General features: G+C 38.4%; 1 protein-coding gene across 7 annotated transcripts in view; it reads left to right on the forward strand.

The window, feature by feature from the left end:
- The window catches only part of SUPT3H (SPT3 homolog, SAGA and STAGA complex component), a 290826-nt gene that overhangs the window by 145336 nt on the left and 122131 nt on the right, over nt 1-23359 (forward strand). For all 7 annotated transcript variants that reach the window (XR_009958047.1, XM_062573264.1, XM_062573263.1 and 4 more), the window contains exon 3: nt 578-662. Coding sequence is in view for 6 of the 7 variants with exons in the window: in XM_062573264.1 (XP_062429248.1) it covers nt 578-662 (85 nt within the window). In the remaining variant the exon portion in view is untranslated. The remainder of the gene's footprint in view (nt 1-577; nt 663-23359) is intronic.

Genomic DNA, 23359 nt, shown 5'->3' on the forward strand with positions numbered 1-23359 from the left:
CTTTGCACACACGCACAGTTCAATTTTATGTTAGGTTAGGCTTTCTCTAAGGCTTAATTCTCTTGGGATGTGACTTTCAAGTATTGCCTGACCAAATTAATGTACTTGTTTTCCTTTAATTCATAGCACTTCCTTCTGTATCTTATCACTAGCATTTGGATTTGAGATAAAAACACCTGTTAGCATTTTCCTTTTAATATAATTATTTGGTAAATTTACATTTTAAGGGGACTTCAAATACAGGATTACTCCTGATTGTGTAGGTGCTATGGCTTCGCCTACTCTGTTTTTAAAATATTCCTACAAACTGGGTTTTCCTCTGTCTTCCTTTAATTTTCTTTTCAGTTTTTCTCACTATGTGTTTTAGTATACAACCTTGCAGCTCTTTTTTCCCTTTAATGAGATTACTTTGATTTATATGCCTTGCACCACACTGAGTGATCTGTTTCCATATGGTACACAGGTGTATTAAACTTGCTTTTATTATTATTATTTTTTTTTATTTTGCATGAGACCACCTAGTTTGTTGCTTTTTTAACTTATTTTCATAACCTTGTAATAAACCACTTTCTTTCAGGTTTTCCTTAGGAGATGCTCGCAGGCCTCTGCATGAAACTGCAATATTGGTGGAAGACATTGTCCACACTCAGCTGATAAATTTGGTAAGAATACAACTGATAAAATAGCCTTTACACTAAAAACTCCTTGAAGTAATGTAGAATTCATGATCCAGAATCTCATAACGGATCTGTTTTTGAAAACAAATAGCTCCCAAAAACTTAGGATGACTTTCTACCTTGATAATCTGAAGGAGCCACTACTAGGCTTGCAGGGAAGTGTACACTTTGCTTGTGGCTATATTCTGTATTTGTGTGTTATCTGCAAACCCACCTAACTTGGGGAGTAAAGCTGACCCAATTTTTTGCAAGAAGCTTTGCTTCTTAAAAAAACCCTATACAGTCATCTGAAGACTTCATTCTTCAGATTGTTTAAAAAATTTTTGTGTTGATCTATTAATGTTTTCTTAATATTTATATTCTAATATTTTTCATATTTAATGTTTTCATTTTGTGTTGAAAATAATGCGGAAAGAGTGAATAGTTTTACTTACTGAAAGCCAGTGAAAGCGGTTTATGAATAATTTGAAGTTACCGAAAAAACTCCGAGAAGTTTGGCTGTTTTGACTCTCCTCTGTCAAAATCAGTTCTAAAATTTGGACTTCTCCATGGTTTTCAATTTAAATTCAACACTGTGTATTAAGAAATCAGTGGAAATATTTCACACTGCAGAACTTCCCATGACATGAACCTGCCAGCGTATTCAAGCGACGTTTTGCACGTGCAGCAGTACTATTACGCGTCACCTCTAGTTTGGGAAGCATAACAAATCTTACCTGTTTTTTTCTCAGAGCGATCCTTCAAATGAAATTACTCGCATGTATATGTAGATACGCAAATTATACGGAACTAATATTTACAATTGACACGTATTGTAACTAATGTTGACACTTGATAAGACCCGGAACCGGCCGCAGCTCTGAGGTTGCAAATTCTGAAATCTTTTCTTTATAATGAGCGCCATCAGAAAGGGTTTGAAATTTAAAGCTCGGTTTTATTAGAACATAAAGAAAAAATAATAAACCCTTTAAAGCAGAGCAAGTTCAGAACGGGGCCGAGCACAGAGAAGAAGGGATTATAAGGAAGTCTTGCCCCCGGTTGCCTGCAGACAGGCGCTTTCCGCCGGGTTTGCGCTCAATCCGGTTCGGCGGCTTCCCGAATTGCAGCGACCGCTTCCAGGTCTGGGCCGGTTTCGTCTTCGCCCTTCCCCTAGCAATCACGCGGGGCAGGTTTGGCGTTTTTCCTTTCTTTCCCGGGCTCAGCTTTGATCTTTGATTTGCGTTCGGAGGCGAGGCAACCTGCAGCCCCCCGGGGGTCTTTTCGCTTAAACCGCGGCTGGGCCCTCGCTTGGGCAGCGGCCCCGAGCCGGGGCTCAGCCCGCGCCGTCCGCCCCCGGCAGCAGCGAGACCACGGACGGCGCCGCGGATAAACTGCTTTCCTAACCTTTCGCCTCCGGAGCCCGAGGCAGCACTTGGTTTCCGCAGCGGTGAAAGCGTCTTTAATGGCTCGTTGCTTTGCCCTCTGGCAGCCGCCTGCCGGCACGCTCCAACCGCGCGCTTTCCGCGGGCCCTCCGCTTCCGAGAGCCGCTTTTTGCACGTTTCCTACCCTTTAACGCTTCACCTTCTTTCCGAGCCGTTCTTGCGTATGTATATTGAGTTTGCGTTTTAACCGTTGTATGTATCCAGTATCAGGAAAAAGCTATTTTTAGAGCTGAAGCTGGCAGCGGATGTGAATTTATTGCTTGCTGCCTAGATTTGCTCATCTTGCTCGTGCCACCGTGTTACATAGTTCTCGTTCTGTAATTTAATGATTTCTCCTCCAAGTTCCCATCGCTTTTGTCCTCCCTAACACATGCGTGAGGCTATACCGAAGAAATTATTTTTGTGCACAAAGTGAAGCTGGCGGGCTGCGTGCGTCCTTGGTAGTAAACATTTGTAAAACTTGGGCATACATGTTGATTAAGTCCAGATTTGAGCTTCTGAATTCAAAAATATGTTGCCAGCTTGATTGCCGTTGATTGGTTGACTTCTGATAACTCGGAGATTTATAGATCCAGCTTCTGATTTTCAAAGCTGATGTGAACGTCGTTAAATCAGGGGCCAGTTTGGACAGATTTATATGGTCGCTGCTTCAGACCCCATGTACTTCATCAAGTCCGGCTGCGGTAGAGGATGACTGCGTTAACAATTCAAAATCTGGGAAAGTATGCTTCTACTGGTCTGTGTTGTGACTTTTGATAGGGTTTTGTGTGTGTTTTGAACAGTATGTAACAGGTTGTATGCTGCTTTAAATTAAGTTACATTTTACTAAATATATATACAAATGAGGAGAAGGAAATGAGCATCCCTAGAGGGTGATTCATATCAGCCTAAAATTAGTTTCTGAGTTAGATGAGATGAAACATTTCCCGAGGAATTTTATTTCCTTAGCTGACTGATAAAGTGCTCCTTTGGTCGCTGGCTGAGATTTGGATGTCAAAAACTTAGATATAAAAGTTAGGAGAGATGAATTGTAAGTCAATTGTATCAGAATGCTAACGTCACTTTGAAAAAATTTGGCATCTATTTTAATTTAAAAAAAAATGCTTAAGTATTTGCATTGTAAGCAATAAAATACAAAACCTCATAGAATGAAATAGGTCGGCACATTTTTTATTTGAATATAATTTATTTGAAGGGCGCCATGAATTTGCGTTTTATGTTGAAATCAAATTCATTGCTAACTGATGGTATGTATTCAGAAACTGATCTGTATGTATTTATAGTTGTTTTAATATTCACTCTTAAACTGTGTTTATTTATATATACTGAGACTAGACGTCCCAGTCAAGGTTTTATTGCCATGTATGATTAGGCACACGTAGTAGATATTTTTGTTCCAAAGGAAATTGTGCCTACAAAAAAAGTTTCAACGGGGAATGCGAAAAGATGTTAATCAGCAGGGCACAAGCCTTTACTTACCATTCCAATAAGCCTGTTTTCGTTCTTTCTTTCATCATATCCGATACAATTTGCACATGTAGTAAGAAAGTTCTGTATGCAGCCCATCAGCTTTCTATTTTCAGGCACCTGTTTTAGCTCTGTAATTATATCAGCTGCTTCGCTGCAAATTTCCATTGCCTGAAGTCAAGTTGGAAACTTGTAATTCGTGTTTCTTTACACTAAGATTGCATTCTTTGTAACCCTCTCTATTTTTGGTAAAGCTAGAAAAGCAAACTTCTAAAATTCTTAAGAAATAAATTGCTATTTAAGTAGGTATTAATATGAACCGTATTGTACAAGTGCAAGTGAAACCAGAGAACTATGAATAGAGGCATTGGATGAAGCAGTGCTTAGGGTTGCTTCTTTGGGGCTTTTTATAGGAAGACCTAGAGGGTGATGAGTTAAGACCTCAGTTCTCTCTCTTTGTCCTTCACTGAATCGGAGCTTGGTATGTCTTCGCTGTCCGGTCCACGCAGGTGGTACAGGGCAGCAAGGGAGCAGCTAATTGAAATGGAGGGTAGCATAGAGCACCAACCTGTAAAATGCAGGTGTGCGTTTAGCATCTTCCGTAGTTCCAGTTACGTATTAGTCGTAAGAAAGAATTGCTGTGGGAAAGGGAACAGAGATGGAAAGGGAGAATTAGGAAACAAGGACTTGCGGTCCCTGTACACGGACTTGTGGTTAACTTCGCTGTATTATTTGTGGATATATGTACTGTGCAGTGCTCTTCACTCATTATTTTTTTACTGGCTGTTGTTTTTTCCCAGGTATTACTGTCTTTCATATGGATTATATGTATGAAAGTATGGTGTGTTTGCACCTATCAGTGAGATCACTGGGAGCTCTTTAGCTGAGCAGACTTTAAACATCTTGACTTCATGTGCTGGATCTTACAGGGATGACCTGATCTTTGTAAATGATGAGAAATAGGAGATGCACACACATCTAGTATCTCTAGATAGTTGAATATCTCTATCCAGAATTTCGGTAATGCTGACATTGAAAAAGGGGTGGATCATAGGAAAATGTAGTATTATTTGACTAAAGTTAACAACTAAAGATTTCTCATTATCTTCTCTTGATAGGGTCGTATCTCCATGCTGGTGATATGAGGTGTTATGTTCAATCACTGGTAGACAATAAGATCATGATGTTCTACATAAATCGAAAAGGTTGTTAAGGAGGTACTTTCCTTGTGCTGGGAAAGTATTAGCTGGATGTTCCGAATTAGGGTCAGCTAGCAGCAGTTTATTCCCCGAGCATATTGAGTATGATAGTAGTAGTACACAGAGTTCAGTTTAACACCAAGTCTGAACCTCAGTCCTTTTTTCTACATATTGAATGGCTTCTGGGAAGAGAATAGATTTATTTTTCCTCACTGAAAGACATTGTAGCAGTATCAAAGAGTTCAACGAGGGGGGCATGAATCATTACACATACGCCTACCAAAAATATAAGTGTACTTAGAGGCAACAAAGCTCAGGAGTCATCAGGTACTAGTGAGTAACCATGAAAGACCGGCTGCTCATTGCAACAGCCTTGGACTACATCCTTTAAATGTTTTCCCTGCTGGAATTCGTCGTACACTGTGATAATTCATTACTGAGACTGTCCTAAATGATAGAATTCATATTAATTGAGTTGTGGTTTACGCCTTGTCAGCTGAAGTGTGTTTGCTAGAAGATGGACCTCTGATCTCTTCAATTGGTGTCAAATGATTTAAGTCAAACCCACTCAGTTGGTTTTGCAGACTGCTGCAGTGTCGACTCTGGTATGCGAGCTCTCCAAACATTCAGGAAGATATCCGTGCCCTAGAGAGCTTGCTTTTTCCATGAGGTGAGGAGCAATAAGAAAAAAATATAACTTAGATTGCCCCAGGATCTTGTGGTACAGGATATCTGTGGTTAATTTTCTTTTTCTTTTTTTGTATCATTCATTTTTGTATTCCTATGGAAGAAATTAATTTCATATAAATTGTGCTACTCTCTTGTAATTATTAGCCTTCTACTTTTGCTTCCTTTTTAGGATTGTATTTTGGGTCTCATGCAACATACATGCATACATGTACGTTTTGCATGTACGTATAGGCCGTTTTTCTTTTGTCTGTTTTATTATTGGAAATTAATTGGCTTTTACACAGATAATCTAGTAAGTTTGGTCTCAAGCAAAGCACGTAACACAGCTCAGCAGATGAATAATCTGCGCTGAAATATGTAGAATTCTTTTAAACTATGGAAGTAATTAATAGATTTAATCTCACTTACAGTGACATACAGTGATTCAGCAGTACTTCAAATCCTTAACAAGTCTGTGATAAGTCTGTCCTGTGCTGTAAATTGTTTTTATAATAAGGACTTAAAGATTGGGTAGTCAATTGCCACGACCAGAAGAAGGCTGGAAAGACAGAAAAAAAAGTAAAATAATAGATTTACTGATATGAAATGTACTTTATCATAATTGATACGAATTTTATATTTTCAAAATGCCCAGCATTTTCTGAATGAACTTGATGTGCTTTTGTTGCTTCCCAGTTTTACTCCTTCAACTGCTAACCATTCTAGTTTGAAAAGAAGACACAGAAGTAGAGGAAAGAAAATCTGCTTTCACTCACACATCCAGAGAGAACTTTTCTTGGTTCTTTATATCCTACTCCAACAGCTTTTTTTTTTTTTTTTTTTTTTTTAAAAAAAAAAAAAAAGAATCACACATTTTTCATTCACCAGCTGCATTAGTGATTTTAATGTAAGTAACCTCTATGCCTCTATGCTGTGCTGGAATCATGCAGTTTCAAGTTTGTCTACTGCCTTTTCAAACTGTTGGCCTTGTAACCTTATACACTTAATTGTAGAATTTTTGACATTCCTTTTTAGGAAAAAAAAACCCTTGAAAACAGCACATTCATTAGCAGAAATTGCCCAGTGATATAAACAAACAGTGTGAAGCACTGTTCACTCTTGATCACAAAGTTATATGCAACTGTCACTTATGCCACCCTGGCAAGGGGAAAAGTCCTTGTTTTATGAGTCTGTTTTAAAACAGAAATAAAGTTTCCTGTGCAGGACATTAATTAGAGGGGTTATCAAAATAAGACAAACTAATATAATTTGTGATTGTACAAAATAAAGGAAGTTGCGGGTACCACAGGGACCTCATGAATCACAGGATGGAAACAATCTTCTGGCTAACTAAACATTCAGACTTTGTACTGAGTCGCAGAGTATATATACAACTCGGCAAACCGGAACACACTGTGTGTTTACAGGCATGGGAGAGAGGAGTTCACAAAAACCATCTGGGAAAAAGCCTCGGACTGTATGGTCTGCTCCTACTGTAGAGTAAATTAAACAACGTACGTACAGTCGCAGCAAATACATGGCACACCTGCCCTGGAAGAAATCAAACTGGAAAATAAGTCTAAAACCCAAAGAACTCCACGAGTACCAGCAAATTAGTGTGTGATGAAAGAAAAAGCAAAGGGACTTTATCTCTACTAAGCGGTTGCTAACTGTAAAGTGTGTGCACATCATTTGAATGCGTTCATCATTTAGATTCTGTTATTGCGTTACTAGGACAAAATTTGGGTTTTTTTTCCCCCTTCTCCTTTTTACGGGGAATTCCACCTTTAACAAATTGTTCTGGTTGATGTTCTCAAAATTAGTTTTTCACAAAGGCAGCCTAGTGAAACAAGCTTCCTGTTCCCCAAAACCCAGTTTGCCAACACCCTGAGCTTGCATTGCAATTCTTAGACACCGTGCGAGTTTCTGTAGCTGCTCAATTTCTTCTTTGAGATTTCCCAAGTTTTGCTTTTCTAATATTTTATCATTGGCAAGTGCTTGACTTCAGATTACTTGTGCAAATGGAAAGCATTTCCTCTTTAATACATTAGTGTATCATAAAAAATCTCTTACGAAGACATTTTATGGAAAATTAAAATTGAGGAACTCCTGTCTGACTTGTTATGAAGACTTGCCTTTTTCATCTTTAACGAATTTGAAAAATGCTGTCTTGAGTTTTCTGTTGTTACATTAGCTGTTACCATTTACCTAATTCAAATGTATTTATTCTAAAGCACAGAAATTACTTCATTTTTTAATGGCAATATTCTAGTTCCTTTCCCTCCCAAAAGCGTAGATGTGTTGCACGTAGATTTTTCACGTTCAGTCAAGCAAAATGGAAGAGGACAAATTTGCAGTTCAAGGGGCTATTTTTTTTTTGTCTAATCCCACTCTGGTTTTATTATTATTATTATTATTATTGTAGCAAGAACTGTTTAATATCAGAGGCATCGTAAACATATTTTGGGGCATAGATATTCTTTCTACCCAAGGAACAAATGCAGAGTTTGTAGCACTCCAGGAGTCCCCTTCCATGATTCTTGGGCCACCTCAATCAGTGCACATGACTCTCGGGTCATGCAGCTTTGTGGTATGGTATTCCTGCCTTATTTATTTCAGAAGATGCATTATAAATTAGAAAATGGATTTCAGGAAGAGAAAATAAAGCTTCTTTTGAATTCTAACTTGTTGCGTGCTGGTCATACATAAAGGCAAGTGAGGACAAAACATAATGCCTCTTCATTTCTTTTGGAGACTAAGAAGATAAACTATCATTTGGGAAGGACTTAGATTCTAATATGAAAAGCCCTACAGAAAAAAAAGCCAGAAGGAAATGAATAATTATATCCACATAATCGTAGCCACATGTTTGATAATGAGGAGTAAAACTATTGACTGGATTGAATGGAAAAAGCAATGGGATCAATAGTTAAAGATTGTCTCATAACACTTGTAAAATAGAAGGATTGAAGGTAGCGCAGGCAGCTATAATCCTGGTATTTAGGCCTTTTACAGCATTCATATAGTTTTATGTGTGTTGTACGTGTATGTGTTTATATATGTCTACATATACATGTCTGTTTTTTTCACTCTTAACCTATCAGATCCCTGTTTTGGCTGTTCAGCTAAATGAAGTGAATATGTATGACATTTCACTCACGGGATCTTTGGAAGCAGTTGTGTTCTTCAATATACATATACTCAATTGCCTTGGCTTTGGGGGCTTTTCTGAATGAAGTGATAAACTGATCTCAGTTTGAGCTTCCAAAATACAAATGCATCCTCTATTTATTTTTTAGTATCTATTGCAAGAGGTACAGCGCAGATTGATAGCTATAGAAATCTTGGATTAGCTGTGATATTCAGTGTGCAGATACTGTCTACGGGGTATTGGCTACTGCTACTGATGTCACTTAACAATTTTTCTTGAACTATATGGAATCCAGGTGATTAGCTCTTTTGAAGAAAAAAATCCAAGAAAGTTAAGAAATTGAAGAGCAGTCATTAGATTGTTATTGCACAACCTAGTGTACTCTGGTAAATCAACATTTTGTGGATGGTTTTACTCTCTAGTCTCCTTTAATGAAAATGGTTATGATTCAAAGGGTTTTTGCTGAGGTCTTTTCTGATGTAGGTTTAAAAATGTACGACTCGCATCATTCAGCTTTTTCTGGGTTGAAATGAAGGAGCAGTGCTTCAGTCTGTAAACAATTATGATTACATCCCAAGCTTTGAAAGTCTAATGAAAAACTGTGAAATTCAGGGGTTTTGTCATTCTTTGACTTAGTTATATAAGGTAAATTGAATATTATAAATGCATGAGTGCATGGGTATGTGTGTAATTATATATATGCACACAACGATCCATCTCATCTAGTCTTCTGATTCTGGCGGCAAGTAGCCGGTGAGACACTCTAAATGAAAAGAACCCAGAGTTTATCAACAGCACGCAACACGTGGGTATTTTATTAGGGAGATGGACCTCAGGCCAGTTTGCAAGAGCATTTATGTGTCTTTGAAATTAGCTCCAAAGTCAGACAAGCAATTTTCATCTCCTGAGAAAGTAGTTGTTTAACATTGTGCTGTCCAGTTAAAATGAGGACTTCTGAAGTGGAGTGAGATGCGTTTCACCTCCGACTTTCGACACAGGCTTTATTTTCGGCTATTTTGCTGTTCATTGATTCTGTCAAACAGAACTGTAATCTTTAAATTGCGAGTGACACAAACTAATTTATGGTTATCTGTGGCAAAAGAAGTCATATTAAATTCTGCATGGTCTTTAAGTGAAACTTATAAACCTTGAAGGTCATCTCAGAGTGTTTAACAGAGCAAATTCATTGTAGTTTTTAAATCACCTTATCTGATTTCAAGCAAACCTGATAGTTTCAGAATAACTTTTTTTAGGAAGATTGGCTTGTTAACAGTATTATGTAGTTACAAGGAAATGTGGTCACAGCTGGTTCTGGTTTCTTAGCTAATCCACCTGATTGGAAACAACAGGTTTTTGATATTTTTCCATTTCTTACACTGACACCTAGTGTTCAGTGTTCTTGAATTTTTCTAATACTGCACTTTGTTCTTAATAGATAACTGCCAATACTGAAATTTTACACCTTTGTCAAAATAAGTCTTCTATCTCTGCCCTTCTTCAAAAGGAAGCAAGAACTGGAGGCAAAAGTCCTATCATGATTTAAGAAAAACCTTACTTTGGAAACACAAATAGTACGGCGCTATTTGAAGACATGGCAAAAGCTATTTTACATCTTTGAAGTGCTGTAACATTTGTTTTTGTGATATTTAAATGCTTTAGTTTTGGCAATACAACTCTTTTGTGTCTGCAAGTGTCACTGACCAACCAAAACTGTGATAACAGAAACTGTGATACAGAATTTATTTAATTGTGGGGAAAATCAATGCTTTTCATTTCTGTGTTCTCTCTTCAAGCCACAAGTTTAACCTGATAGAAGTGTTGTGGCAGCCCAGTCCTTGAGTGGACAGAAAATAAATTACACACAAAAACAAGCAGAAACCATTTTTTCTTGTCTCAGACTTGCAAATAAATGCAGCAATCAAAATATGGATTGCAGCCAGTTTCTGACGCTGATGACAACCGAAAGAACAAAACTTACACTTTAACTCTTATACCTGTTATTTTGCTCTGTTAATTGAAAATCTTTTTGACTATATATTCAGCATATCGGGGGTTATATTGTGCATTTTGTGTAGCTCTACCCAAAATTATCAGTGAGTTTTTGTGTTTTGTTGATGAGTTCTATAGAAAGGTGAAAAATATGCAGTCATAGAAAATGCATTTGATATTTATTAATGAAGATCCTGGATTTGATCAGTTTTCCCTTTTTGTTTTCACAACCGTTCCTGTAAGTGCCCCCAAAAGCAGCCTTTCTGCACCACGTTTCCTGTACCGTTACTGCCTTGTCTTCTCAGAAAACCAGGTGGCAGTGATAATTCACTGCATACCCGCCTAGATGATAGTCTTCTTTTGAGGAAGCACTTGATTCTTACCCATTTTCTTAACAGGCCAGAATGTGGCCATAAAAAACATCTTTTCAGATAAACTTCGATAAACAATTTAGCCAGATGTCAGCGTTTAATTGTGCTGCTTAGGCTGAAGCTTTCCTCGGGAAGATGACTTTTTCCTTCCAGACCTGTGCTCTGCACAATCTGTTCCTATAGAGATTCTTACCCTATTAAAACCCCAACTAAAGAAAAATTAATCAGCATTAATCAGGATGGTGACTGGTATAGGTGATGGAGAAAGTGGCTTGGTCGGAGGAGGGCAGAAGGAAGTCAGTTTGAGAAAACATCTTGGGAACTCTGTACCAACTGATATAGCAGTGATCCTTACAAAAAGCATATGCTTTGCAGTCATTCCTGCTCAGCTGAATTATTTTCAATGATGTGATTATTAAATATGGAAGACTACATATTCACAATAGTTGTCTCTGCGATTTACTTAGACATCCCCAGACTCGGAGAGTTCTGTTTACGTACACTCATCCTTTAAATTCCAACATATAATCTGCCAAATTAGACTGTCTATTTTCTTGTATCTTGGATACTGATGTTGTATTTTCTCTGTATTTGAATGACATATTGGAAACCTTACCGCATAGTTCTCTCTCATTGGTTTATATTCCTGTGAACTGACCATATTATGCTTATCAGAGAAATAATCAGGGTCAACAAAGAGAAATGGTGCTTGTAGGATATAATTTATTTGACTACTTTTAGGCATTTCTTTTCAGGAAGAGGTGAATTTGGACCCAGAACAGCAATTTGTCTCTGCTGACAGGATGTCTTGGGTGACCAGCTTGAATGTAGACATCTGTGTTCAGTCAGATGACTCCAACCTGAGAGTGATAGAGCCCCTAGGACAAAAGGCCTGGAGCAGCTGGAGAAACAGGAGCAGAATGAGAACTTCTGTGATGTTAAAAGGAGATGATAACAGCATGAAATGCAGCAGAGAACTTGAAGAAAGTAAAGACACGTGGAGGCCCTGGTATTTGGCCTAGAAGAGGCATAGTCCCATATATGAATAGCTTCAAAAGAGTGGGTTTGTGACAAATCAGGTTGGAGCTGATCCAAAATTGAGTTGGAAGAGGGGAAGTCTGTGTATTAGCTGAAAACAGCGTAGTCTATGTTTTTTAACGGACAAAGAGAGGGAAAGAAATGTGAAAAGATTTGGGATGGCAGGTTGGGTTGAGATATGGGATCTTTTTAAAGAGACTAGAGACTGAGGACATCTGTATGCTTTGAGTGAAAGTACTAGAGAGCAATGAAGAATTGAAAATTAAGTAGGCAGGATGTAGGCTGGAAAAAAAAGCTGGAGTAGTTAAAGATGAGAAGGTGTCCAGGAAAGAAAACTAGGAGGCAACTTTGTGGGAATGCATATGTTCCCTGTTGTAGAAAGAAAAAAAAAAAAAAAAAAAAGTGAAAAGAGGAAAAGAGGAGCCAGGGTTGCAAATAACGTATGGAGAGCTTGAGATTCAGCAAAGAGTTTTAATGAAAGATGCAATCACAACTGTGAAAGGAGTTTGGAAGGAAATCCCATGACCCTCTCCCAATATGTTCAAGAGCAAGAGGACAGGGATAATTGAAATTTATTCTAAATCTGCATATCTGTGGGCCACATGAAGAAAAAGAGGAGTTTTTGTGAGTGAGTGAGTAGAGTGGAGAGAACAGTTACAGAGTCTGCTAACTTGAGAGAGAGAAGAGATTTGAAAGAAAAGCGTTGGTCAGTGGAAAGGAGCTTGCAGGTCAGGTTTGGAGAATGAATTTGGAAAGTAAAGTAAAGGAATCTAAGGGCTGATGACAAGGAAGCCATTAAAAAACTGGGAAAGGAATGAAAATGGGCAGACAGATTGCCCCCAAATTGAATCTCATACAATATGAATCTCACTAACTTTCAAATTCCTGTTTCAAATTCCTGAAACATAAGACTTCATGTCTGCAATTCTTGAACGTGTCTTTATGTTGCTTGCCATTTTCTTCTTACGTGCTGCCATTGCCATGCCGTATTAGAAAAAAATATGGATCACTGTACTGGTTGAGGAATTCAGGTACAAAGATGACTAAGTGGATTTTCCCAATGTCATGTAATGAATGAGTGGCAGAGCTGAAAAAAGTTGACTAGTAGTTGAGAGAAAAGCTGTGCAAAGCTATTTTATATTGACGGTCTATGTCTCAGCCAATTAGGTTTTTATTTGACAATCCAAAGGTGTAATAACTTTTATTGTAAGAGGAAGAAAAATGCACCAAGACTAATAAATAACGGTGGACCTACTAGGAGAATGCATATATGTGTATCCTGTTCCCATGTATGTACAAGCTTAATTATGTCTCCCTTAATTTTGCCTTTTGATTCAACCAGATTGTCAGGTAATCGTCCTGTTGGAAGAACAGAGGAGGATAACATTTCAAATAACTTTGCTAATCTCTTCTGGCTGTTAAAAGAAAAGATTTATTGGTATCAAATTTTATTGCATTCTTAGAGTTCACGAATGGATTGGCTGCTCCGTTTAGCTTACTTGTCTCTTCCAGTTAGGAACCCAAGCGCAGCAGAAGAAAGGCATCATGTTGGAGCTGACATGCAGCAAGTGAGGGAAAGTTCACTTGGCTTTTTCTCCCAGCACCAGGTGCAAAAGTTGGCTAAAAGTGCTGTGGCAGGCAGTTATTTTAAAGCAGTTTCTGGTTTAGTGTTTTATCAAGCCCAGGAGTAAAATATTCTGCAACTACTGCAGTTTCACAAAGCTACTTTTTAAGGTAGAACTCTGAATTGTTTCGCTAATTAAAATGGCCCTGCACCAGCATTAATCATGCAGTAACAGTTAATGAGAGGGTTTGTGGGATTTATGGAGGGCCGTATGAAATATTTGAAAAGTGTGTGTCATTTCTTTGTTTAATGCGGCTTGTACTGTCTGCATGTACTCAAGGTTCTTGAAAACTTGAGACTATTTTGTGATTTGCTGCATCCCTGCTTATAAATGATGGAATAGGTGCATTCATTTTGGGGGAAGAGAAGAAAAAGCTCTGACAGTATCTTGCCTAGTGGCTCGACTTAAGCTAGTTGTTTTTTTCTTGAATAGCTGCTGCATACAGCTTCACGTTATGCATTGAAATAGTGATTCTCTATGCTGTAGTTTTCTCCGAGTGGGAAGGTGGTGGCTCAACGATGACATAAACTGCAGAAGTGTAGTGTTCAAGTGGTTTGGGTGTGAGATTGCCAAATAACACAGATTGGGTTTGTTTTCATTTTATTACACCAATTCTCTTCCCCAGATGCCTGGGATTTTTGTGGTGCCCCCTTTGCCTTTGATTCTTACTTTGTATAACTAACGAGACTTCTGTTTTATTAGTCATCCCCCTCTGAGTAGCGTTTTTACGCAGCACTATTCTCTTCAAAGCACATCACAAATAATAACTAGTTGATCCTCATAGTAATAGTAATAGTAATCCTGAAAGAACTGCACTATCATTATTGTTCGCATGCGGAAAGTGAGCTAAATTACTTGCCTAAGATTGTGTAATGGTTTTGATACATGTATTGGGACCTGGTGCATCCTGCATCTGCGCTACCCAAGCTGATCTTCTTGCCTCTGAACACATTGAGTTTGTGGAACCCCAGTTATAAATTGAGCGCTTCTTGTTGGTTAATGCCATGTTTTTACCTTGCTTGCTCTGAAATTTAAAACTTGAACTTTGAAGAACAACTATGCTGGAAGGAGCCTCAAGAGGTCATCTGAGCCATATCTCTGATCCTGAACTGACTTTGGACTTTGTTCAGGAAAGCTCTTTTTCATATATGTGTATATTTATATGTACGTATATATATGTATATGATAATATATAAACTGATTATGTGTGTGTGTATGTGTCTGTATATATATACACACACATACAATACCAGTTTTTGAATCAAGTCCCATATTTGGAAAACCTATGGATGATAAATGCTTAGTTTGATGTAAAGTACCCAAAATTGCTTTGAAATGCTTTCACGGATTATCTTGATGGATATTGCTTTGGGAAGAACTAGTACTACAAAGACCTTTCTACTGGGAAAGGTGACCTTGCTAAATCGAGTGTTGTGACTTTGGGAAGTATTGCTCCTTTTCATTTTTTGTTTGTTTTCTGATGGGCCTGTAGTAATAAATCTGTTCACTGCCTCAGATGAGGTCCTGTTCTTGCTCCTATAACAAACCCTCAGATATCTTGACAGTTCTTGGCTTGTGCATCTGTAAACTGCAACTTTATGGAAGCAGAATGAAATGAAGTGTTCTCTAATATGTCACAAATCATTGTTAAAACTGGAAATCCAGTCTGACACTGTGATCTTGATTTGTATAGTTTGCCTACCCTTTTTTCATTCCTGCAAAGCAGTGTATGTATTTGAAGACTGGAGTTTCAGCCAGGATTTTTGGTCTTTTAACTGTGAATTTCCTTCCTTTAACAGGTTTAAAGCAAGCCTTTCAGATTGCTTCAGTACAGCTTTTAGTGCTTGAATTTCTTTCCTTTGTGTTCAGTTTGGTCCTTTCCCAATATATATACTTATGTTTGAAACTCCTCCATTTTTTTATGTATTGGAGCTGTTACAATAGAAGGTGGTGGCATTTCTGTTATATTAATGTTGCAGTTGATTCAAATGATGCATGATTTTGAACTCAATCAAATACTACAACTTCAAAGTTCAAGCACGTGCTCAGACATTACAGAGTTCATGTCCTGGAGGTCCCTGTAATTACTGCGTCTGCCTGGAGAACAAGACTTCCATTTCCTGAAAAATGTAGAGATTTTGACATTTGTTTTATTTTTTTCATCAGCACAAAGACAAAACCTTTAAAAATTTTTATATAAATCTTCTGAGATGAAGAGAAATCTAATCTAGCCAGTAATCCAGTAGTAGGACAATAACTTTGCAAAGCAAAGCTGAACGTTCAATTCTTTTCTTGTCAGAAGAACTTAAACCTGACACTATGTCCTGTATGCTGAGTAATTACCGTAAGATAGGACTGATGAATAAATCTTTTGATGTCATTTTTTCTTTCTGTGCTTTTAACGGAACCATGGACCTGTGACATATTTATCAATATCTGTATCCAAAGCCTTTGGTTCCAATGAATGCGTTTTTTCCGATGAAAAATACTGCATTTAAAGATACTCACCAGTACTCATCAAATTATTCATATATCTCACACGTGCATTTAATACAAAATAATACTTAATAGTAATTAATACGTAATAGTAATTATATGCTGTTCAGAAATTCTAATTATTTTTTTTATTTAGCTATAGCTAGAGGAACTCATAAAAGCTTGACCACTTAGGGCTTACTCATTTTTAAATGGAATATCTTATCTATTTCATTAATTATTATTACCTCGTGAGTTTTCTTATTTACAAAAAGCCACTTTTAACCTTCTGCAAAAGCATCTGAGTCACACATTAATATCAGTTCAGCACAGTGTTATCTGAACAGATTAGATGATTCAACATTAGAAATGTCTATTGGTAGCTTGTTCTAATAATGGCATTTCTTACTAGATAAAAATCGTTGATACTCGTTACAGGTAGATTTAAAAAAATACGCTTCACTGTTTAAAGAGATGCACCTCTTCCCTCAATTTGCATAGTTTCGTATTAGCACTGCTTTTGCAAAAGTCAGTTTAGATGAAGCTTAATCGAAACAATTTGTCTGAAGGAAAAATATGAATAAATGGAAAAAATGAATGTTTCTTTTCAAATAACAGTGGAGTTGTTGCATCAGTACAACAGTTTGTTTGCATGTGGAGTCTATCACAGTTCTCTACTATCTTCTATGTTTTTTTGGCCTCATCTCCATTCCATAAATGATGTCAGTCTTAAGACACCATTTCAATGAAGGTAGATATTGAAAAGCTTATTTTCTCCTATGCATCTTTATGAAGGAAAGGCATTTGGTTTAATTCCCAAAACTAAATATGATCCTCTTTCAAAGTCTTGTCAAACTCTTCATCTGTTCTAGTAGCCACAAAAACAAACGTACATGGTAGCTGAATTTCTGAGAGTATTTCTATTCACATTGCGCAGTGTGCTTGTGTGTCTGTCAGCCGTTCGCTGTCTTTCATCCCGGTCTGTAAGCTCTTTGTGACAGTATCTTTCTTTGTTACATGATTATGAGACAGCCTGTGACCCAACAGTATCAGTAATATATTGCTGCATACGACCTTTGTATCAAATAATAAACAAGGAAGAAATGTAACAGTTAAAAGAAAAATGAAATATATATAAAAGATTAATACCTCTGGAAGTATCAGAATTCCAAATTAAGGAAGTCAGATGACTCTAAGTGGGGTGATATTTGGGTCTACACATGGTCTAGCTGTGTACACCCGGTACAGCTGTGTCTTGCAGGAGTGTGAGTACTTGAAGCAGCTGCCCAAACGCATGGTAATGAAGGTTTTGCATCTCACCATTATGCATTTCCTATGTCTAATATGTATATTTGTGGTCATGAAAATATATCCACACCTGTTGTGGAGAGCAGAAATGGACTATTTGTTGTTCTTAGATTTAATTATTAATTTCGCTCTTATTTGGTAACTTCGGTTCCTGCAGACACTGCAGCCCTGTGCCCACAAGATGAGTAAGTATTTTATGTCTAGTAGCATTTCCATATCATATACTTCTTTATCAGATAATTTGAGTTATTTTATGAGCAGTTAGGCCTTACAGCAATTAATCTAACAAGGATTTAACGTTACACAAAAACTATAGATATGGTGTAGTTTTTGAAGATTATTACCATGAAGTTTACATTTCATATTTCGAGGGAAATGTAATACAGTGGATGCAGTGCATTTCATTAGTGCTGGAGACAGCAGGAGGCTATTTTCTGGAAGTCAGTAGAAACATGCCCATCTCATTGAAAAGTAGCCTAGATCTTGCTAGATTCCTTACTTCTAAGCAATTGCAGCGGGAGGATGTTGATCTTAACCCATCACAAGTCCTTTCACATCTAAATTTTTATTAAACTTTCAACTGTTTTAGTAAAACGTGTATGGGAGACAGAACTGTGTTCTTACATGAGAACTGGTACCATTCTCAGATGCGGGAAACCTTTTGGTGGATACGTTAGATGTACTGGAACCCACAACCAATCGCTTAAGATGTGTGTGAACACTGTAAGGCAGTCTTGAGTCAACCCAAGATCACTGAATTACGTGAACTCTTTCTGCCTCTGTTGCTAACGGTAGACTAGCAGTCGAAATGAATTCCAAAAATGATCTCTGTTCTGACCTGTCAGTGCTGGCCCACTGGATGGACTCAAGGTTGTGTAATGATCTGTAAATGCTGTTTTGCAGAGACTCTGAACTCATCTGTTCTTATAATGATGTCAGGATTCTTTTTGGAAAGATCTAGTTGTGAAATGGATAAACGTAGTCTTTATGCCTGGTTATCCTCCGAAAATGTTGTTGTGTCAGAGGCTGGCATCCTGCGAGCTTGGATTGATGATTACAGCGGAGTTTGGCAGATGGGCTGGAGGAAGCGGTTTTGGAATCAGATACTTTACATACTAGATGACAGATGAGGGCATGCATGATTTCATAACGCATTGGCACTGTGAAAAATAAGGTAGGTAGATAAGGTAGGATTGAACTCCCTATTCAGACTCCTAAATTTAGGTGCCTCTGTGCATGTGTCTGTATGTGTGCTAGGTGTCTGAGTACCCACTGTAGTCAATGGAGCTGAGTCAACAGCTCAACTCACTCTAAATTAAACATCTACTGCCTAATTACTTGAATAGCCTCCAGACTCCTTTTGTTATTTTGACTAGATTTCTTCTGACTATAATGGGAGCTTAGACATGTAGCATGTGTGAACACACATAATTATAGGTGTCAGTCTCCAACTGAATTCCATCTCAGAATTCCCATTGCAAACTTCTGTGCAATAGAAGTGTGTGTTGAGCTGTTACTTCTTCATTCTTGGGCTTTTTATGTATCTGTATATGTTGCTGCTATTGTTACTGAGCAAGGCCTTATTTCAGTCCTGTGAAACAAGCAGTAGTCATTCCCTTATTTTTACAAATAGATGAGAGAATTCAATGTGACTTCACAGTGGAAGAAAAGCAGAATTTCTAGTATGTCATCTCTTCTTCCCAGCTATGTTGTCTTTCAGACAAGACCTGAGTGTAGATGCATGTACCTGAGATAGTTATTTATGATAACCTTATTGTCAGTAAGGTGTCAGTCTCCTCTCGTCATGAAGTAAATATCAAACTTAGTTACTCCATAAAAGCGCATATTTCTGTTCTCTCAACACATGAACTCAGGTATTTTAGAAAGAGAAAGCTGAGTGAGGAGTGATGAGTTACGATGACTCACACCGATTAAGTTAAACCTGCAGATTTGACTGTGTTCCCTGTAATTACTGCTCTAATTACAGTCTTGTTCGTGTATTTTCAGTTAACGAATCATAAGATGACATGCATAAGCAGTGCCAAGTGCCCGTGTATTAACCTTGAGCTGCGCTGCCTTAGCTTAGTAGCTTGGTTGTGTGTGTGCAGAGTCATTCTCGCTCATAATCTCCTTCAGATGCAGTGAACAGCAAATCCTCTTGTGCAGATGCGGTCTCAACAGCGGGCCATAGTGCTCTCTTCCGTAGTCTAGTTCGTAGCTCCCGGTTAGAGCTATCCTGACAGATCGGAGAGTTCATAGGATCAGAATCAGTAAGGTTAGAAGGGACCTCCGAAGATCTAGTCCAAAGTTGTGTTTGAGTCTCTTCTGGCTGGAGGAGGGAATTGAGCTTGTCTCTTCTGGCTGTGGTCCCCAGGTGACAATGCTTGAGGAAGTCACTGCCATCCATTTTTTTACCTCTGGAGATACTTTTTTAATTCAAGGGATGCTATGTGTTGAGATTTGCGCAGAACTCGGAGCTTTCAATGAATATTGGGGATATCGAGAGGATTAAGTCCTCCTGGGGAGAAAGGTGGGAGGTGACAGGCGTGATCCTGAGCATTTTGGTCCTGCTAAAATGATGTCACCGTGGTGGACAATTCTAGGCACGCTCCTAAAATGCAGTGGCCATCCCTGGCAAAAATATAAGTGCTTAAATTCCTCCTAAGCTTCCCTTGAGGAACACTGAGACTTTCAAGCATTTGGGCAAAGTCCTTATGTTAAACAGAGGATAGTCTCTTGCCTGAGTTGTCTCTGCAGAGTGACTGAGTGAGGTTTTGTATTTCCTTCCTTTGCTAGAGTCACCAGAGCAAAGAAAGATGTGGTTCCCTTCTGCGTCAACTCGTGGAGTTTCTGGGTATTTTGTGGGAAGTTGGCTGTGGCTTTTCCCTTTCTAAGGAGATAATACTGGAATGGCCTAATGACCTGGGCATGGAGATAATAGTGTTCTTCAAATGAATCTCATGGTGTACCTCTGCTCTGAACTAGCATAACTATTTACTCATGACTGAATAATAAATTTAAGACACAGCTGGGTGTTGTCCCCCTGCTGCCCCGAGATCCAGTGTCCAGGCAAGGCAAAGCTAGTTATTTATTGCCAAGAAATATGTACTGGCTTCCAGTACTGACTTGCAGCATCGTTTTCTTGATGCAGTTGGTGTTGACTGAAAAAACTAAATATGGAATGGAGCTGCAGGAGTAGCCTAAAGATCTAACAGCTGGAAAAAGTGTACAATCTAATCAAAGGAAGGAGTTAATAATTAAGATGATATCACTACTGTATTCAGTATTTGCTGCAGCCAGGGAATCAACATAAAGCTGTCTGAATTTGAGACACTTTTATGCTGTATGTTTTGGGAGTTTTCCACAGACGTACCATAGGCAAGTTGGGAAAGATGTGTCGTGCCACTGAATATGAAATGACAGTAGAAATTTTTTGCCAGGGTGCTTTTTCTTCACAGCATATTCCTTATGTTAGGAAGCACGATGTTCAGGGAATGCATCCCATCTGGAGAGCATTACCTGTAGGATGTGCAGCTTGTATGTATCTTCTGGAGGTTAGCATCTAATGTTAAACAAAGGAAGCTGATTAAAAACATCTGTAAAACATTTTCATAGTTCATATTTTATACAGTGGGTATTGAATTACCTTGCACATGACTGCATGTCTGCACTAAAAATAATAAGGTAAATCTTTTCCTTTTATTAAAATTAGTATAATATTAATTTTATAGTTAAACTACATTTAACTGTTTCCCTACTTGGCACTAGAATTTAATGCTGCTGACATCACTATGTATTTTACATGCCACTGAGAAATAATTGTTCATTTATTGATGCAGTGTGCTACAATAAGCGCATTTTAAGCTCAGTCAAAATATAAACATTAAATTGAAATACAATTTCTTATGTAAAAGTATGGCATTTATTAAACGGTAAAGGAGAGACTTGCCAGCTAAATGTGTAATGTTTCTGACCATTAAATATATTATGTGAAATAGTTATATAGAATATATAAAATGATTGTAGTACTGCCTACTTAGGTATTATGTTGATTTATGAATTCAGTTAGAGTCCCCAGTAAATACCAAAACTGCTGATTCTAGGTCAGTATTTATTAGCTTGGTAAATTTTATGGAGAGGAAGGATTTGTGCATCCCAGAACTGACTGAGAAAGGTGTTACTTATGTAGTTAGAGTAAGAATGTAATTGTAACTTCACAGCTGAGCTGAAAAGGTTATACACCTTCCTTCATATTCCAATTACTTTCTAAAATACTTATAAAACCATGCGTATTACAATAGTAAATACTATTTAGAGATCTAAGTGTCTAATGCTCAAGATTTACCCTTCAATATCATAAGCAGAAACTTTTTACCTTTCTCAAGTTATATATAACATAGTGACTCAAATGCACATATCAAAACAGAGAGCAGCAAACACTGTTCCCTGGGAAAATATTTTGAAATTCAGCAAGTGTTTTGAAAATGATTATCATTATTGTTTATTGTAAGCGTTCTGTGATTGTGAAAACGAAGTATTGCTCATAAATACCACGCAAGCTGGATGGCCAAGGGCACTTCTCATCTCTAACATTCAGACTTTTATCCAAATCAGTTACAACCAGTTTGAGTACTTGGTTTTATTATGTTTTTACCAAAGTTCATAAAAACAGCAAGTGGAACAAACAACAAGGTATGTACGTACAGTTATTTTTATTCAGCCAGAAGGGATCAGCACAAAAATAATTTTTGGAACCACGTAGCATGAGCGGTTTCCATGTCATCAGTTAGTGGCCTTATCCATAAAGAGAAGTGTCTGGTATCTTATCTGTGTACTGAAAAGGCAGTGAGCTATTTTATTGTTTGAAAATTAAAAAGACATGTTGTACCATTCTAGTGAGATTTCCAGAGTTTATCTTACCATGCTACTTGGGAATGCATATTTCAGCGCTGATAATGTAGCTCATTAAATGGCTGAGAACAAATAATGCCCCTTCCTAACCAGATCTGAAGACAAAATGTAATGAATCATTATTTCTGCTCACTGATAGTTTAATGATTTTGCCTGTTATTGCAGCAAGGTGTTAGGAGTTGCCGAATCCGGTACCTTGAGGTGAGGTTGCCCCAGCTCCATGTCCCCGGCTGCAGGCAGTAGCGAGGCTGCGTGTGCCATGAGGTATGGTGCCATGAGGCACAAACACACACACACAGACACACACACAGACATTTATGGACACACACACACCCCACGCATATGCACACGGCCAGCCATGTAGAGCAACACAGGCAGAAAACACAGTGCTCACTCAAGCACGTGTAGCACCAACAGCCTCCTCCTGTTCCTCTTGCTGGCTGATGATGTTGAAAGTCTGTTTGTGGAAAGTACCTATGTACATATGTATGGGTGTGTGCATATATATATATAACACACATACAGAAACATGTGCCATATAGTACTGGATCCCTTCAGTAGCTGGTCTTAGATCCTCAGTCTGTGCAGCAGCCGGTTGCTGGATGCCTGGTCTTCCAGCTGCAGTTGCACAGACCTGCTCCCACACACACAGGCACACCCACAAACACGCAGTATGGATCCCTGCAGTAACTGATCTTAGACACCCAGTCTACCCAGTAGCTGGCCCTTGGATCCCCTGGTCACCCAGCTGCACAGATACACAAACGGGTCTCTTCAGGAGCTGTCTTGCACCTCCTGGTCCCTCCAGTAGCCAACTCTCAAACTGTCTGGTCTCTTCTGGCCCAGACTTTTGACCACTCCAGCACTAGACTACTAAGCCTCTTACCCTACTCACTGCCTAGTTCAGTTTGAGGTGTGCTGGTGACTGTATACTGCCACGTGTACTCACACGGTGTGCACACCCTTCAGTCTCTGGCCCCCCAGGTCCGTGGGCTCCATGTGATCTGGGATCCCACTCCACTTACACCTCTGTACCTGCACAGAGCATAGGGAGTCT

Source organism: Rhea pennata, chromosome 3 (assembly GCF_028389875.1).
Source record: "Rhea pennata isolate bPtePen1 chromosome 3, bPtePen1.pri, whole genome shotgun sequence".
Lineage (NCBI taxonomy): Eukaryota > Metazoa > Chordata > Aves > Rheiformes > Rheidae > Rhea > Rhea pennata.